We start from the raw sequence: 17,246 nt of genomic DNA on the forward strand, positions 1-17,246 counted from the left end.
AGTGTTATCTGGGGAAAAAGACTGCCTACCACCGATGTTGTCGCTAAAGAAAACAAAACAGTTGTTTGAGTTTTCAACTTAAAACGTTTTATTTATTTATTATTATTATTATCAATGCATTTTAATATACCTTTTAAGAGTGCAGTAGGGAAAGCGATCAAGCAACAATAATTCTTAAAAAAAATGCGAATCGACCAATAAAGATCTAAAAAACAAAGTCACACCATGGTCAATCCATGCCAGGAAATGTGAACCTCAGATAAGGCCAGAGCATGAGCTTTCACAGAGAAAGCAGTAATCATCAGTCTAGATTTTTTTTCATACGTAACAAAAAAAGGAACCTTGAGCCATGACTTTTCTGGGGGGGGGGGGGGGCCGAGGATTGAATCTGTGGCTAAACAGTGGCGGAGAAGCTGCAGTAGACTCCCCAGTGGTCGGACGTGTAGCGGCCGCAGTCCAGCTTCTCCAGCCCCAACAGGGCCATGTGGTCGGGCAGCAGGCGAGGCACGCCCTCCCTGCTGGCCGGACGCAGGTAGACGCGGTCGAAGCGGCAGCGGCTGACGTAGGGCACCTTCTTGTTGCTGTTGGCCTTGGTGTCCCAGGTGTAGCGGCAGTGCTCCTGCCTGCCCAGCTTCTCCCACACGTCCATCACGCCGCTGCACAGGCCCACCTTAGCCACCTGGGATGAGGAGCGTTGTGTGGTTAAAAAGGGGAGCTGAAACTAGCAGGTTTACAGAAGCTTACCATCTGGGATGAATAAAGGATTTCTCCTCTTAGGTTATAAAGGGGGGACGGCTGAGCTGGCAAGGATAGTGGCTAGTGGCTGAGCTTCCCTAGCTATTGTGCCTTACTATTATTTCAGTCATTCGCCAATGCATACATATAGTTATATTACTGATGCGGTAATCTTGGAGCCATCAGTCATACTTTGTTATAGCAGACCTTCTGGGGAGGAGACGGCATAGCACCTGGGCCGGAAACCAGCCCTGCAAGGGTTGGATTTACCGCTTGTTTCCTGTTTCTATATAGAGATATTCTACCAAAAGGAAAGGAATTTGTTTGGGTAGATAATGCTTTCATAAGGGGACTTAAACAACTGTTTCTACATTGGCCAGTCTACACGCTCTAGACTTAAATCGTTAAAGAACTGTTTTATTTTTACTTCCTTTCAGTAACTACTGCTGTCCAAGTTTGTGTTCGCCAATTGCTTGCTTACGGATTCCTGCCTCCTAGTACATGATTGGTCGAAAAAAATACGAAGCAAGGGAAATTGTACATGCCCCGTTTACCCAGATTTTAGATTGTCGGTGATCAGACAATAGGTATTTAGAATCTGATATTTGACACCACTGATGTGGTAAGGTCAGCTGAAGGACCCCTCTCATAGGCCACACATCCCCCTCCAACACAGGTATGACCAAGGTGAGAAGGCTTTCACGATGAGAGCTGGATGAAGCTGAAGTGTACCTAAAGACATACTTAAATCCATCCCACCTGCCTCACATGTATCCCAAACCACCGCAGGGCACTCTGAGTAAAAGTGACTGCGGAGACGACGACAACAACAACAACAAAACACAATTTGATTGGTGGACGAGTGTCACCACACTGACCTCTGCGTCTCGCAGGTTCGTGTCCCCCCCGAAGAGGACGGTGACGTTGTTGGGCGCCTCACTTATCTTCTGCATGATGAGCTTCAGCTGCTTCATGCGCTCCCCAGCCTGGGCCTTGCAGCTCTCCAGGTGGGAGGTCATGAGGCTCAGCTCCTGGCCCTGGAATGTCACCTGGGGACCGAGGAGGAGGCAGACTCAGTTCTGTGTTCTGTAAAGGTCACTGTATGTACAAACAAGCTGCATACGGATTCATAACTTCAAGCTTTTACGAGTTAGTCACATGCGTAGCGCAATGCACTTCTAATTGCTTGGACATCCTGCAAGCATCCTGATATACCTGTATCATACGATCTTGCTCACACATCTTCAAGTATTCATTGACTATGAATATGAATATGAACGTGTACACAGGAGGGTGAGGATTTCGGAATGAATTGCACTCGCATCAAGGTGGGAAACGTCCCGTCAGGGACCTTAAGCGACCTGAACCAAGAGCAGATTCCTCATCATCTGGGTGGTGGCGTAGGGAACTATCTGACTCCCCAGCAGCTTGACACGACTCTTCTTTAGCATCATCCCAGTGAAGTAGCCCTCCTCCCCACCTGGCGAGCAGTAGAGAAGCAGAAGCAAACAGGGTGATGGGATGATACTGCAACGTTTCTTCTGTTTTTCAAGAGCACGACTTGTACCTACCTTCAATGAGTGTGTAGCTTACGGCTCGTTTCTTCAAGTACTCGACGTAGGGAGGAATGAGTTCCTGGAGAAATACCACATCAGGAGTGTATCTATGGATACAGAAGATGATATTAACCCGGACAATAAACAAACAAAAAACAACTTTTAAATAGAGCCATTGTCCTCCTACTCCTAAAACGTGACAGACAGCTGGCCCTATGTGACTAGTTATGTTCTGAGACTGGCTTTGCCTGCTCCCCCAAAGCAATGCAGGGACAACATGCAAAGACCACATAGAGGAGCAGTATATATATATCTATATCTATATATATATAGATATATATATTAAAAAAAAGACGCACAAGACAAGGTAGGAGCATAGGCCTCTTGCACGGTCTTGCAGGTTATCTGTGTCCAGCCCATCCACATTCCAAGAGACCAGGGACAGCTTATTCTCCTCTTCTGTGGCGTCGGTGGTTTTGGCCGCATCAGAAGGACTTGATGAACATCCTGGCTCATCCGTAGTCAGGTCTATACTGAAGACATTCGTAAACACATACGTTGACATTAATTACGACGCTGACACATGAATCAACTTCTTGATGCTATAACCAGTAACATGAATTCAACCTGAACTTGACCTACCAGCCCCCCGGTGAACTGCGTGCAGTTTTCTTCCTCTTGACCGCTCGGCCTTTAACGTTCACTGGCGAATCTTCTATTTCAAACACTTTCTCCATATTGGTTTCAAAGAAGGAGTTCAGGGCTTTCTGGATGCGGAGTGAAACATGCAGAGCGTTATGTCACATCGGTGTTTCTGTATTTAAACGGTTGTCTATTGTATAATTTGCGTACACACACAACATGCTGTGATAAATACGTGATCTAGTACAATGTATGCACATGCAACAATGAGTTTAGGCTAACGTTATAAGATAGCTCCGTAGAAAAATAACCCAGTCACAGTTTAAATATACTGCACCTCCATCTCCCATTCGTTTTCAGTCAGGTAGCATCGAGCTACAGTGCTATCACTGTCTGTAATTTTAGCAAACTCATCACAAAGGCGAAGTTTTTCATCCATTCCAGGAGCAGAGCACTGGTGTGATTTTTCGTTTTGACAAGTGGCATGTGTTCCACCTAAATGCATCCGGGTATATTTGTGTTTGGAACGGCCCACTGTAGTTGGGAAACGACTGCGATAATAAATACGAATACATAAATAATTGGTTGATTAACTATATTTTTGGGATATTCACATTTTATTCTTAAATGTACAATTATATCGCTACGCACATCTGAAAATAACAAATTTGATAGGAACCTTACGTTTGTCTAGTTTTAACATCGGTACTTGTTGGCCAACACAAACCCGCAGATAAAAACATTCGAATCAAGTGTCACATTGACCAGGAAGGTGTCATGGCTTCTTTAACCTTAAATGCGCTCAAACAAATCATGAAATCAATAGCAGACACCCCAGGTTTCGATAGAGTCATAAGTAAGGTAAGTGTATTCGCGCAACTCTGCATGTGGATGCCGCAGAACTTCTTGCCAGTGTTCCTCGTTTTTGTGTCAAAGTTGAATTGTGGCATATGTATTCTCTCCGTCCATAGGTTAACGTTTTGTCGGCGAGCCCCGGTAAAGTAGTGTGTGAGATGAAGGTAGAGGAGGAGCATACTAACCGTGGAGGCACACTTCATGGAGGACTGACAGCGACGTTAGTGGATATCATCTCTACCACAGCCATCATGTACAGTGAACGCGGGTCACCAGGAGTCAGTGTTGACATGAATATAACGTAAGAAATATCTATATCTGATTATTTATAGACATGTATAATTCCAACTTGGACTTCAGGTTGGTACTGTATTTAAACATTTCTTAAACAGGTACATGAATGCTGCCAAGATTGGAGAGGATGTGCTGATCACTGCTCAAGTTCTGAAACAAGGGAAGACCTTGGCATTTGCCAGTGTGGACCTTATCAACAAGTCTACTGGCAAAGTCATTGCGCAGGGAAGACATACAAAGCACCTTGGGAACAGTTAAAATGTATTCCTGTTAATCCACCGTATTACTCAAATATAGTGCCTCAACAATATGTTGGTGACTTTCGGTGGTAACCTTTGTCCTTAATTGGGCGCTGTAAATCGTTGATTTGACACTTTTTTTTGGCAAATGGTTTTCAGTTATGAATGTATTGCAATTATGTCGTGCTGAAATTGTTCATGTTTCCCTTGACTTTCACTAATTACCAATTTTCTACAATTAACACTGAACCACTTTACAAACGTGTGTACATGCAATAAAAAAAGACCATAATTATTCAGAATTTGCATTGTATTGGGATATGCTCAGCAATATTGATTTGAGAATCATTACAGGATAAACTGAAAAGAAAAGCCCCTCAACCCTTCTACTGAACACACTGAATTAGCAAACAAAACCATTATCATATGCTTCCCAACTTAAACAAGGTTAATCCAAAAATAATGCAGCAAATTATCCTATTCAATCCCACATTAAAGAAAAATCCGATCAGCTTTTTGTTAGGTACACTACATTTTTAAACATTACTTTCTCAGTGTTGTATTTTCCCCCCAACAGTTATCCCTGCCAACACAAAAAAAAGATAACATGAGTTAAGTAGGTTGGATGGATAGTAAATTAACAGCTTGCGTGGAGTCAGTCAGCGGCTAAAAAGTATCTTGGTACTTTGGTTTGTATGACCTTCAAAGTTACTCAAGACCTTCTACCAAGACAATGGTTAGCCTGTTTCCGAGGAAAGAAATGACACAAAATGTCCAGCATAAACAATCTAAGGCAGGTGTAAAATGAAGTGAAGCCAAACGTACAAATTGACAAACGTTTCTCGTTATCTTTGCATCTACGAGTTAAAACGCCTATTTGCGCCCATCCAGTCAAACAGATTGAAGTAGTTCTAGAAATCTCTGTATCTTTGACCCCCTTCCCTTACAATACTAACACTCGTTCACAATCCTTTTATGACAGCAAAGATCACAAACGCATCCACCATGAAAACCTGTTTGTTCCTGTTGTGATGCAACATAAGAGTTCCTTCAGTGACAGGTGTCATTGACAGCGTGGCTCCGAGTGAATGACCAACCAGTCAGAAAAAAAAAAAATCTATTGAAGAAAATAAAGTAACAAAATGAATGTTTGTGCAGGTTTAATAAACAAAACCAGATGCTTTAGTGGGGAGGTTATGGAGGAGGCAGACAGGAACAAAGTGAGGAAGAGCAATCCAAAAATAGGGGTGGGAAAGTGGAGCACCGGGGAGGGTGAGCAGAGCATAACCAAACGATGGGAACAGAGTCAGCTTCGGGTCATGGAGAGAGGACCACATGGGTAACATAAAATAAACCAAAAGAAAAAAAAGGGGATCCAAGCACAAGTTCATTTCTATTGGATGGAGGACAGTGGAGGTGACTAGGTCAACTGCTTCAGTCAGAGGGAGAGGAGGCTGGGGGTGCCTTCCCTTGGTGGCTTGGTGAAGGAGGTAGGCCTCAGTCAGGCATGTATGGGCGGAGGTGGTCCTCTATCTCTCCAACACCCCAGCTGGTCAGCTGGTCCTGGGGCAAGTATAGGCAGAGGCTGCACAACTTGAAAACAGTTGCCTTGGTTTTAGGAGTCTGCAGAGATCAGAATATATGGTTGAGATTGAGATGAGGTATAACATGCATTGAATTACCTCAACAAATGGCTAATCAACGTCCCCAGCTTTTCCCAATTGGCTGAATTACCTGCAGGTGCTGTCTATCCATGAAGAGAAATACAGACTGATTGGGGTTGTTCATAACCATCCCAGCCTTGTCCTTACGGCCCACAGCATGCAAGAACTGCTTTTCATAGTCACCATGATGAAACTCAAACTTGGCCTGAAAACCATAAATATATAAATATATCAAAAGCAAAATACACATTAAGAGGAAGTTGTCCTGGGGAGCAAAAAAACAAAATACGCTACGATTATCAAATTAGTTATATTATGCATTTCTAAACACTTTGTCCACAGCAAAGCACTTTTGAACACTACCATGAATGACAGCCGCTCACAAATACAAAGATAAAGTAATGGTTATGTCAATACTTAAAGTCATTATCCGCTAATTAGGAGCAGTTAGTGGTCATGTGAGACTTGAGTTGAATCCCAAGTGGCTATGATTAAAAATACATCTGCTTAGCACGTAAACATCAAGTTCTAATCAATTCCAACAGTGTCTATCTCCACAACCAAGTATTATGAAGAATATATTTGCTACGTTGCCATGTCTTAATCATCCAATGTGCAAGGATGAAGGCTTCTGGTCCTGACAAACACAATCTGTAGTCTGATAGTCATACAACTTCAGCAAAACAGGCCACGTGAGGTCATCTGTAATCGAACCTGAACAGGCCTGAAGGGCTCGTCCTCCGCCCCTTTCCATCTGGAGAACAGCAGACAGACAATCTTCTCAATGTCATTGCGTGGCCAAAGGATGAAATCCATCTCCTGTGTGCAACCTATCACATCCTAAGAACACAAGAGAAAAAGCGCTTATTCAAACAAATTCATCCTGACCAAATTGTATGCAATACTATTTATACATACAAACATACAGATAGTCTGCAAAAAAGATAGGAGCGAGGATTGTTTGGCCTCAAATGGCATGAAAACAAAACCTGGTCATGAAGTAATATCTGAGAAGAGTAATTTCCTTGCATCAGTATTTATTAACTTATTGGCTATGAGTTAATGACTAAAGCCATATGTGGGGGCATAGGCTAGAGAAGTTGAGAACCATTGCTTTAAGGTCCTTAAGGATTGCAAATGCACGTTTTTTTTTTTGTTCTTACCCTGCGCATTGACTGGTATCTGGGGGCATGCAACTGCACGACGTCCTTTTGCAGGAGTTCTATAGAGCTTTCGAGGGAGTAGCTGGAATCCCGCACACCCCTGAGGATGTTTTCTTCATAGTTGTTTGTCATCACTGGCACCACTTCTGCCACCTCAAAAAGTGCAGACTTCTTTTTCTGTTAGTAAAAAAAAAATGTATCCAGTGATTAATGTTAGAAGTGATTTGACCCAATCAGAAAATGTGGATGGCACATTTAAAGAAACCTAAAAGATGAGGTCCTTTAATAACAATGAACCGACCTTGTCTTTGAATACGAAGGCGATATAGATCTTGAAGTCAAACTGATCAGCCAGAGATTCTCGTTTCTTTCGCAGCTGAGCACGTAGTCGATTCCTTGTTTGATTCCTTCTCGAGGTTGGGTCCCCCATTGTGAGGTTTGGATGGTAGTCTTCTCTTTTATTGAATAATTTCGGTTTACTCCTAGCTTTTAAGTCCTACAACAGGTCTTGATAGATTTTGTTAACTACCCCGTCAAGAAACAACCATCAACTGGTTCTTCACTATCACCTAAGGAAAGAAAACTGACACCAAATGAAAATTCGAGCAAATAAATTATAATTTTTTTTTATTTTTATCAGACGGTAGTTTTCATTTTTGTAAAGGGCCAATGTTTAGGACGGGAATGGTAATCAGATACGACTACATATCCCTAGTGGTCAATAGGAAATTTATATTTAAGACATTACTTTTCCATAAGAGCATAAGGCTTCTAGTCAGCGATTTGTTGGCACGGAAGTAAATTGAATAAAGAAACTCAAATGTGTCTCTTTAGAGGTTGCATCAATAAAAGGGGGGCTGCTATCAAAACCCTAACCTTGTATACTTTGCTAGTAAAATTGAAGACTACCCAAACAAGCAGACACGTATAGTATTGCTGGGGACATTTCAAAGGCTCTCATTCATGACTGTTGGTTTGTCTATTGGTTCAGTAATGACTAGGATTCAGCACTATGAACGTGTTTACATACGGTTTTGAAGTGCAGACAACCATGGCAGATAAACGCAGATGCCACAAAACGTTGGCACCAACTCACATCGAGAACTACGACGCCACTTGACATTTCCTGGGAAGTTTTAATGCCATTCATGTGGCTCACGGCCCGCTGTTCTCCTTGCACTGTCGATAGTCATGATGACGGTGTACGGTATGTTAGCAAACTAGCTAACCTAAGCTAGCACGCTAATCTAGGCTCACACTTAAACACTAACTAGTAGTGAACCAACCAATTACCTACATCTTATCTTTTGACTGTTCGGCATAACTGAGGCCCAGGGATGGTTGGCGTACAGTCATCATGTCGAAGTGTTTTACATTTTCTGCTAGGTTCACTCAGACGGTCTGCTCTGCGGGACCAGAGACACGCACGGTCGGGTGCCTAACTGTTTTTTCGTATGGTCAGCATTTTCGATATATTTCGACCTATACCATGTCTAGGCACCGACCTCTAAAACGGAATCAAACAGCGAAGCTATAACCAGACGGTGAACGTCGAACAATGAGAGCGGTCGAGACTCGGTCCACGCCTAAAGTTTGGAGGTGTCTCTCCGCTTGTTCTCCGGCTGGCTCTTTTCTTCAGTCGTCACGACCACAAACCGTCCCGCATGCCATGTCAAGATAAATTGACAATCCAGCGGAGGTCCTCCGTTCTATCCGTCGACATGTGGAGTAATTTGTCTTCCGGTGGGCCCATATTTAACAATTTTGCCAAATGTTTTTGGTTTGTTTTCGAGTCTTCGGCGCAGATAATAATGGCAAAGGCTCGTCGTTGAAAATCCTTCCTCAAAATGGCTGCGCACAACTACAAAGATGTGACGTCGCCGGACATGTGACCCCGTACCAAAACAACAGGAACAACCGTCTTACTGGGCGCGCGCCTCATTTAATAGGTCCATTGCGCTCAATCCTGGTCACGTGACGCAAGCGGATGGGCGTATTTAAGATCATGGCGCGAGCTGTTCATAAAATGCAGACCAACCCATACCCAGCGCTGTTTACCGACCCAAAAAACGTTAGCTTGTAATTCCACCACCAGAAGAAGGTATGTTTAATATTAATACATAATCCGCAATCAAACCCTCGATTAACGGGGTGGAAGACTTGGCTTCTACTGTCGTCCTCCTGCTGTGAACTACCGACGTGTTGTTTGCTTGCTTTGTTTTTTCTTTCTACGATTGCTCTGAACGAAACTCCCTTTGTATTTCAGTCTGCCAAACAGTTTGAAGAGATGAGCTGTAACAGAAAAATGAAACCAGGAAGGTCTTCAGAAAACATTCAGGTAAATAACTTGTTTATACTATTTACACTAATTGGTAAAATAACTGAGTACCTCATGTACTAACCATAAACATTAACTAAATCCTTCACCACACATTAAACTCTGTCCTTGTCTCCAATAAAGTTGAGGGCATTTTCCCACCGAGTTAAACACACTAGTATAATAATCTACGGAGGCTGAGTACTACTCTGAATCCAACCCCTAGCCATTGCGGACACATGAATGGTCTGCTCATTGTCGGTTGAATGGATACAGCAATTATACTAATTGTGAGATTTGATCCACATACTAATGTGTAAATTGCAGTGAGAAACCAGATAAGATACAGCTGGTCTCGTTTTATCTTTGTCTGTGTAAATAAGAAGTTTTTCTTTTTTTCCTTCTGATCACCTATCTAGTTTGTAGAGTGGCACAATCAAAGGACATGCAAAATAAACTGCACCCAATTGAGCTTATCCCAGTTCATCACAAATTAAACTACCTGCCATCTGTACTGGTTGCTCTATTGCCTGGCCTGCCCCTTTCCCACACTTCTTGGTCAATCCGACAGTGGTTCTGCAACTTTCTCTTAATTCCCTTCTCTGTGTCATGTACCGCTGTAACTAGAGTACAGCCAAACAATATCCCAGTGAATAAAGTAACGGTGGGAACCGACTAGGCGGTTTTAAACGAACACTTAAGAGAAGAGTGAGTAAAGCTTTGTATTATATTGACAGTAGTTGTTGTAGATGGAGCTTTCATATATAACCTAACCCATTTCACTGGCAAAGCTTATTAGAAACTCCTAGAACCTGTGATAACAGAATTTTCCCTGTCATTCTCCTACAGAGCTTCCTAAAACCGCCAAGCCAAACGATGGAGCCCAAACGAAAATCACTTCAGGTCCTACACCCTTCTGTTGCCAACAAGAACATGGGAAAGATATCAAAAGTATGCACTAACTTAGAACTTTTGTACTTGGATTTGCAATGTGTTGAGGGAAGTTACTGAAGCATGATGCTAACAGGATATCATTTGCTTATTCACAGGTGGGGAAAATTGTTCCCAAAAGAAAACAATGGGCCATAGAGGAAGAGAAGGGTTCAAAGAGGGTGAAGGCTGAAGTCAAATCGACCCAAACTGAAGTATCGCCAGATGGTATCTCAAATGAAGCCTATGAGCTGATGGTCAAAGGTAGGTCTACTTTGTTAACATGGCACATCTCCTGGTTAGTATTCCCTAGTGCACTGATGTACATTTGGTTTTCTAACTGCTCTCTCCCTGCCCTTTCTCAGAAACGCCCCCCTCTACGTATTGGAAAGAAGTGGCAGAAGAGCGCAGAAAAGCCTTGTACAATGTTCTCCAGGAGAACGAGAAGGTGAGTTGATCACTGAGCCTTCGTGCTAATGTTTAGCTGTTGGGTGAGCTGTTCCCACGCTCCCAGCGGTTTCCTTGAGCAATCGGATGCTAAAAGTGTTGGGTTGCACTTCCATTACAACTCGAATGTGAAAGGACTTGATTGATGCCTCATTTTGCCATTAGTGAAGCATGATTTCTTTTTTTAGTTTTTTTTTTTTTTTTTCTTATACTGCGTACACATAGTGACGCCATAATGAAAATGCAAAGATCAGTACATACATTTTTTCCAATACAATAAAGATGCACCCACTCCCCTGTTGGACTCAATTTGAATACTGCATGGCAGTTTTGGCGTGGCCAAAATTGGTAAAATTCTTTCGTTTTTAACTTGGAGCATACTTCGTTTTACTTTCAAGTAAATCAATTTCTTTACCTCTGACAGCTCCACAAAGACATTGAGGTCAGAGATGAGCAAATATGCCAGCTGAAGACGGAGAATGAGGAACTGCAGGAACTTGTGCAACATGTACAATACATGGCTGACATGATTGAGGTATGCATTATTTGATTGTTGTATATTGAAGTGAGGGAACAATTGACTGCACCTAATGTTGTTGTGGTTTATATCGTTTTTGTTTAAACAAACCTATGGAACATATAGCTGTACACATTTATTTGCCATTTGCAGATGTCGTCTAGTTACCATATTCACCACTTTGTACTATTTTAATTGTTAAGAGTTATGAATCATAAATGTTACTTCTTGGCAAGTGTACTAGGAATCTGGGGGCAATAGTCTTGCCATGAAGTGTTTGCAGCCCACTGCATTTGAGATGATGTGCATGTGATGGTGTAATCGGACTCATCTTTTTTTAGAGGCTCACTGGAAAGGGCCCAGAGAACTTGGAGGAACTGAGGGAGATAGCCCTTGATGTGGATGAGGAGGAATCGGAGGCGGAGGAAGGTGAGATGACTCTGGAAGAGGAGGAGTCTGGCTCTTGTACTGAGAGGGTGGCCGAAGAAGATTCCTCAGACTCTGAAGATGCGGAACCTTCAAACGGATGACGTATGGAAATGTCATCAAACCAAAGACTGCCTTCATTGTTCTTGCCGTTCTGTATTTTTTTTTTTTTTCAAATGTATCTTCAGAGTTTCGTATATTTGAACATGTCCCTTCTTTTCACATTGTAACAAAACATGGCTTGCCTACCTTGAATGTCTAGGCTATGAAACCTCAACTTTAGGATAAACTTGAATTCGCCCATTGGTCCGTTTTCTATAGGACTCATTGTGCAGTTGTCGTGCATACTTGTTTACATTTTCCTTAATTGCACTGTGAAATAAACTACTTTTAAAATCATTTGTGCTTGACTTTGCTCTGCAATTGCTTCATTTGGTACATTAATAGTCGTCCTGCTATTTGGTTCAGTTTGCTTGCAGTCAACTGGCGTAAGGTGGCCAGAAAGCAGAAGCTCTCGGTCATAGTTCTTCGGCCAATATGACTCTGCCTCTAGCACCTCAAGGCTCCCCTGGCTTTTGACAATGGATTCATGTGCATGAGCACCTGTAGCATACAGTAAACCAGTTACGATGCTCTTTTGCAGTAAAATGCCCACTTGACTTGATGCAGTGGGCCTGGCTTAATGTTTAACTTGTTAACGCATATTTAAGGAACACCAGTGTTTCATAGCCCTTCACAACAAGGCTGTCCTTTACAATCAATGTTTGTCAAGTGAATGAACCTGTAATTCAAAGAGGCCTGCTTCATGTCCTCCATTTCTGATGTAGCACATGCTTGTCAGCCCCTGCACAATAATTGACTTTAAGTCTACTTTGTAGGGTTTACTGTCTTAATGTAAATTATGACATGGTTTCAGCTGTTAGGAATGCCAATATAAAGGTTGGTGCAGTGATCACAGGTGACTTTTAACTCATGACCGTTTGTGCTTTAACGTTTTACGCCATAGTCCTTGTTATCCTGGCAAAGGGTGGTTCACCTGTTTAGGCCAAAATTTCCAGGCACTTCACTGCCTCAACCCGCGTAGAGAGTGGCGCGTCTGCATCCTGAACTCCTGTCCTGTCCTGAATGAAACCAATGGGTCTGGGAATTGATTCTGATTGGCTTGAGATTTTTGTAAAAAAAACATACAACTCTGACCACATTCTATTGTTTTTTAGTAGATTTACCGCCAAACTCAACATGAGATTTATATCCAGCAAAAGGGGATCATGATGGAACATTACTTCAACATTTGCACAATGGCTGTATCCAGACAAATTCTAAAAACAGCCCAAATACAGGAGGGAAAGATGCATTTTCCAATCAGGAGAAGAACCCATAATCAATTATGCAAAAATAAAACTTTATTGCAACTTTCAATGAGCCGATGAAATACTGTTGAGCGGGATGGAGTAAAGTATGACACAGCTAATGCAGTGACAACCGAAGCTATTGACTACAGAGACAGAGAGTTAAATCTCAAAATGCAGCTCACAATAGCATATTTCTGTTGTACTGTATCATTTTCATAAAAAAAAACCTCAATATATAAATGCTTTGCCAACATGTGCTTTTTGACTTGAAATGGAAAAAGATTAATGTGTAACACTGGTCAACAGATAAAAGAAGGTCAATGATTCAAATATGAACAAAGGAATTACACTTGTTGGTACAATGGATCACATAAAATTAAAATATTGTAACGCTCTTCACCTCAACATAAAATAAAAGATCATGTTTGCACAAGGGGGCAAACCCCAGCATAGAAAATAAACAAAAACAGTCTTCAGCTTTTTAAAGAGCAACCTTCACACATTTAGAGCTTGTAATAATAAAAATACATGTTTCACAAAAATAGTTCTGCTTGCTTTATTATACTATGGCTTCTGAACTGTGCAGATAGGAATGAGTGTAAATTTCATACACGATTCCACTGTTATTTTACATTTGTTATTTTACTATGCTTCTCTTTTAAGGCTATGTCTAATATGCTTGCCAAAATGCAGATGTTTGTATTGTGATGATATTGTTAACATTCAGGGTGGAGGAAAATTATGGGTGTTTCTGCTTTGGTTACTCAAAATTGCAAAAAAGGTGATACCGTAAAATACTTTCCCATGGGGATTGGGGCAATTTAGAGAAATAAACAAATCTACAGTATTATTTCACTCTTCAAATCTCATCACATGTTCTCCAAAATAATAATTATGAAGCATTTAATTTCCAATTACCAAACATGAAATCATTTGTAACAAACAAAGATTAGGCTTTTTAGAATATTAGAATTACGATATGTGAATGATAAATACATTTGAGTGAAGAAATATCATATTGGTTGTTGTTGTGGATGTCTTGAGCGACAGATTCAGTAGTACCGTAACACTGGTTCAAATCAAACCCAGAGCCTTGACCTCCCAACCAAATTCCAGGTTATGATACGAGGGAGGTAAGCTCACACAATGTATTCCAAACAAATCTAACCTCTGGTATTACATCCAGTAGCCTATGTGCAAACTTAACTGCCATAAATACCCTTTATTGTACTGTTATGCAGAAAGGGCAAGCCAGTCGAAAGGCCTTAAACTGCAACCACACCATGTGTTCGATAGGAAAAATATCTAGAAAACAGGAGGCAGTTACTAATTTGTCCATCTTGTCACACCAAAGCATTCTTAACGCACTTAATAAAATGTTTTTGTGGTTACTTACACATATGTACAGAGCAATGCACTGGTCAAACTGCCAAAGTATATGATCCCTATCAACCGTTGAGGTTGAAATTCTTCAATCTATATTGTCTATTTTGCTTGTATTTTTACCACATAATCCAACATTAGATCATCTTCGAAACCATCCCTGATACACCAATAGTACTGCACACGAATCCCTGAAACTGACAAGTGGACCATCAGATTGGACAGAACTTCAAAGTAAGAACCCAAAATAGAAATCCAGTTTGGAAAATTCACTCCACCATTACGTCAGCCCTTCACAATGTGCAATATTTACACACCTGCAACAGTGCAAGAAACTCAAAATAAAAGAAGCGTACCTAACAAAATGATACCACAAAAGATATTAGAATACTTTGATAGAAACTCGGACACCATTGAAAGCTTGTGTGATAATTGAAAGCCTTATTATCTCCATAGTGATGAGGTGATGGGTTGGACGGCCAACTGCTCCGGTACAGTGGATACTATGGATACAGTTTGTTTGGAAAATGTGCTTCCATGCCACCCAGAGATCTAGACAGTATACCTTCTCCCCCCCTCCCACACAAAGCCTCCATCACCCCTCCCAATACCGTGTCGGGGGCTAGGGATTCATGCTTCTCAGTCCTGGCAGTACTCAAACGGGTCCCATGTGTCTAGTGAAAGTCTGTGTCCGTATATTTCATGTTATATTGCCGTGCGTGGCTGGCTCAGCAAGCAGGCGGGAGTGAAGGGGGCCCAAAAGACCTTTATACACCCAGCAGCCATACTGGGAAAGTTGGGCTGAGAAAACTTCTGGAAACTTTGGAAACCATAAAAACTCTTTGCATTATTGCTCAGTGCTGCACTCCATTTCCCCTATCAGGGAGCACATAAACTGCACTCCGATTGAGTTGCATGGTTTCCCCCAAGATGATCGAAAGTTTCCCCACCAACCTCACCATCATGTCCGCCCGATGAAAGATATCTAGAATGAGAAGGACGGGAGCATATGGAGGAGCTCGGGGGGGGGGGGGGGGATGAGTAGGGGGAGAGGTCGGGTTGTGGTGTGTTTTTGTAGGCGATGGGCAGAGAGCAGTTCTTGTCGGAAGCCAGCATCAACCAGCTCAGCTGTTTCTCCCCCTCTTCCCCAATAGTGGCTGTGGGGGCGAGCGGCTTTCAATGGCTTCCGTATTCCTCTAACACACCCTCTACTGTGATAATCGAACTGCTGCCATTTAACCATCGGCGTCTTGGAGCAGTTAGTTTGAGAAAACAACGCCGGTGTAACGTTGGAATAACTAAACCATGTAAGTGACAAAGCCTTGTGTTAAAGTGTGCGAAAAAGAGGTTGGAGGGGGAGGGGCTGCCACTGGTCTTGGCTGTGGTGTGCATAAGTCTGTGCATGTACCCTACCGGGAGCAATTGGGGGGGAGGGGTTAGACCGAGGGAGTGTACTCTCCTGGGTGGGGGGGGGGGGCATGTTGAGTGTGATGTCCGGTGCGTGGACGGCGTCTCAGAAGGCGGTGGTGAGGGCATTGCTCCTCCGCGTCGCCATCAGAATCATCTCCCCTGGTACCGTGTCCAGCTGCTCGTAGGCCATACGGCCCTCCTCGCCTGGGGAGCAACACGGCATGAGGATGAGCTACAATCTGGACTCCTTCCATCAAGGACAGGGCAGGAGCTAGGATGTTGGGCTCCCAGCCGCACATAGTTTGTTCCCCAGAGACTGCGGTCTTCCTTTATGCATCCTTGAGCAACCAGTTTAGTCTCGAACCTGCCCTGAACTTGTGGTATGTGATCGTGCATTTTGCCTTGATGTAGTCGTCAACTGTGTAAAATTCAAGTTAAAACAGGCTCTACCTCAGATAGCTCATTCTACCTACGGTTTGATGGTTACTAGGTTATTTACTCACCCAAAGTGAGAAGCGTTTCAATGGCTACGTGTCTTAACTCCTCATCGGCGGAGTCACAGAGTGCCACTACATCCCTGATGCTCTCTGTTGCCTAGAGAGAGATGGGGACAGACACCTCATGTCAGTACATTTTGCTCAAATGGACAGTGCAAACGTCAAATATTTCAAAAGCGGTAAGGTTATCCCTTCACCAACTGTAATACATATTTGATGCTTCAAACATAGAGTAATAAAGCTAACAATCTACGAGTATTTACAGTTGAAAATACAGATAATGTTTGAGCCTTCAAAAAAGGCTCAAACAGGTTTCTGTAAAAACTACTGATAAAGTTTCAGCATTCAAAATGGTGGCGTATTATGTCAGCTGTCCTCTGTGACCCCACTGACCTGTAAGCAGCTGAGAGCCGCACAGGCAGCTCTCTGGACGCCCACCTCCGACAGCGCCTGGGTGTAGCACTTTACCGCCTGTTGACACATACACACACTTAGCAAACCTGAGCACTCAGCTTGTGACTCATCAGTAACCCCTTTTGCAGCTAAAGACAATCACACAATAACACAAACAACAAACATACACCAATTCTTTCAGACACCACCTTTATGATAGCCTGGCTATTACCATACCAATCCAATCGTAGATTGCACGTTGGTCTGGGGAAGCCGCTGTCATTTTCTTTAGCACAAGAGGCGTGATCAACGGGCCTGGTTCATCTGACTCTGTACGCGATTGGCTGCTTGCCGTCGCTTCCTTGTCGTCATTGTGTTAAACCAGCCAATAGCGCGCCAAGGGGAAAAAACAGCTCGGTGATTGGC

The 17,246-nt window shown here is 42.7% G+C and overlaps 5 protein-coding genes across 5 annotated transcripts in view; 2 read left to right on the forward strand and 3 right to left on the reverse strand.

Annotated features, from left to right (window-relative positions):
* Positions 1-78: 78 nt before the first annotated feature.
* On the reverse strand, positions 79-3,404 carry tdp2b (tyrosyl-DNA phosphodiesterase 2b). Its single transcript, XM_079749779.1, has 7 exons — positions 3,271-3,404; positions 2,934-3,058; positions 2,651-2,824; positions 2,307-2,398; positions 2,097-2,215; positions 1,614-1,784; positions 79-679 (listed from the first exon to the last, which is right to left on the reverse strand). Exons 1-7 carry the CDS (start codon positions 3,370-3,372, stop codon positions 395-397), a joined length of 1,068 nt encoding a protein of 355 aa, XP_079605905.1. The 5' UTR covers positions 3,373-3,404; the 3' UTR covers positions 79-394.
* Positions 3,405-3,676: 272 nt separating this feature from the next.
* acot13 (acyl-CoA thioesterase 13) lies at positions 3,677-4,508 on the forward strand. The gene is made up of 3 exons (XM_079749699.1): positions 3,677-3,794; positions 3,905-4,089; positions 4,181-4,508. The coding sequence occupies exons 1-3, from the start codon at positions 3,711-3,713 to the stop codon at positions 4,338-4,340; spliced, it is 429 nt and encodes a 142-aa protein (XP_079605825.1). The 5' UTR covers positions 3,677-3,710; the 3' UTR covers positions 4,341-4,508.
* A 958-nt stretch (positions 4,509-5,466) lies between these two features.
* Positions 5,467-9,016, reverse strand: cUnh6orf62 (chromosome Un C6orf62 homolog). The gene is made up of 5 exons (XM_079749698.1): positions 7,450-9,016; positions 7,149-7,325; positions 6,700-6,825; positions 6,056-6,190; positions 5,467-5,944 (listed from the first exon to the last, which is right to left on the reverse strand). The coding sequence occupies exons 1-5, from the start codon at positions 7,576-7,578 to the stop codon at positions 5,819-5,821; spliced, it is 693 nt and encodes a 230-aa protein (XP_079605824.1). The 5' UTR covers positions 7,579-9,016; the 3' UTR covers positions 5,467-5,818.
* A 106-nt stretch (positions 9,017-9,122) lies between these two features.
* On the forward strand, positions 9,123-12,152 carry gmnn (geminin DNA replication inhibitor). Its single transcript, XM_079749136.1, has 7 exons — positions 9,123-9,249; positions 9,415-9,486; positions 10,315-10,416; positions 10,515-10,659; positions 10,761-10,843; positions 11,267-11,377; positions 11,701-12,152. The coding sequence occupies exons 2-7, from the start codon at positions 9,436-9,438 to the stop codon at positions 11,887-11,889; spliced, it is 681 nt and encodes a 226-aa protein (XP_079605262.1). The 5' UTR covers positions 9,123-9,249; positions 9,415-9,435; the 3' UTR covers positions 11,890-12,152.
* A 1,068-nt stretch (positions 12,153-13,220) lies between these two features.
* The window catches only part of ripor2 (RHO family interacting cell polarization regulator 2), a 46,144-nt gene continuing 42,118 nt past the window's right edge, over positions 13,221-17,246 (reverse strand). Inside the window, exons 20-22 of the mRNA XM_079749919.1 lie at positions 16,821-16,898; positions 16,434-16,524; positions 13,221-16,134 (exon numbers count right to left, since the gene is read on the reverse strand). Of these exons, the coding sequence (XP_079606045.1) occupies positions 16,034-16,134; positions 16,434-16,524; positions 16,821-16,898 (270 nt within the window). The 3' untranslated portion in view covers positions 13,221-16,033. The remainder of the gene's footprint in view (positions 16,135-16,433; positions 16,525-16,820; positions 16,899-17,246) is intronic.

This window comes from Pollachius pollachius (genome assembly GCF_949987615.1).
Source record: "Pollachius pollachius genome assembly, chromosome: 13".
In the NCBI taxonomy this organism is placed as follows: Eukaryota; Metazoa; Chordata; class Actinopteri; order Gadiformes; family Gadidae; genus Pollachius; species Pollachius pollachius.

Excerpts from the sequence above, each read along its gene's own strand:
- tdp2b (XM_079749779.1), bottom strand. The coding sequence starts at position 3,372 with ATGGATGAAAAACTTCGCCTTTGTGATGAGTTTGCTAAAATTACAGAC. Across the intron at positions 3,059-3,270 it reads AAAACGAATGGGAGATGGAG|AAAGCCCTGAACTCCTTCTT; the intron begins GTGCAGTATATT and ends CTCCGCATCCAG. Across the intron at positions 2,399-2,650 it reads CTATGCTCCTACCTTGTCTT|ATACACTCCTGATGTGGTAT; the intron begins GTGCGTCTTTTT and ends CTGTATCCATAG.
- cUnh6orf62 (XM_079749698.1), bottom strand. The coding sequence starts at position 7,578 with ATGGGGGACCCAACCTCGAGAAGGAATCAAACAAGGAATCGACTACGT. Across the intron at positions 7,326-7,449 it reads CCTTCGTATTCAAAGACAAG|AAAAAGAAGTCTGCACTTTT; the intron begins GTCGGTTCATTG and ends TTTTACTAACAG. Across the intron at positions 6,826-7,148 it reads GATACCAGTCAATGCGCAGG|GATGTGATAGGTTGCACACA; the intron begins GTAAGAACAAAA and ends TTGTGTTCTTAG.
- acot13 (XM_079749699.1), top strand. The coding sequence starts at position 3,711 with ATGGCTTCTTTAACCTTAAATGCGCTCAAACAAATCATGAAATCAATA. Across the intron at positions 3,795-3,904 it reads TCGATAGAGTCATAAGTAAG|GTTAACGTTTTGTCGGCGAG; the intron begins GTAAGTGTATTC and ends CTCCGTCCATAG. Across the intron at positions 4,090-4,180 it reads AGTGTTGACATGAATATAAC|GTACATGAATGCTGCCAAGA; the intron begins GTAAGAAATATC and ends TTTCTTAAACAG.
- gmnn (XM_079749136.1), top strand. The coding sequence starts at position 9,436 with ATGAGCTGTAACAGAAAAATGAAACCAGGAAGGTCTTCAGAAAACATT. Across the intron at positions 9,487-10,314 it reads GGTCTTCAGAAAACATTCAG|AGCTTCCTAAAACCGCCAAG; the intron begins GTAAATAACTTG and ends ATTCTCCTACAG. Across the intron at positions 10,660-10,760 it reads CTATGAGCTGATGGTCAAAG|AAACGCCCCCCTCTACGTAT; the intron begins GTAGGTCTACTT and ends GCCCTTTCTCAG.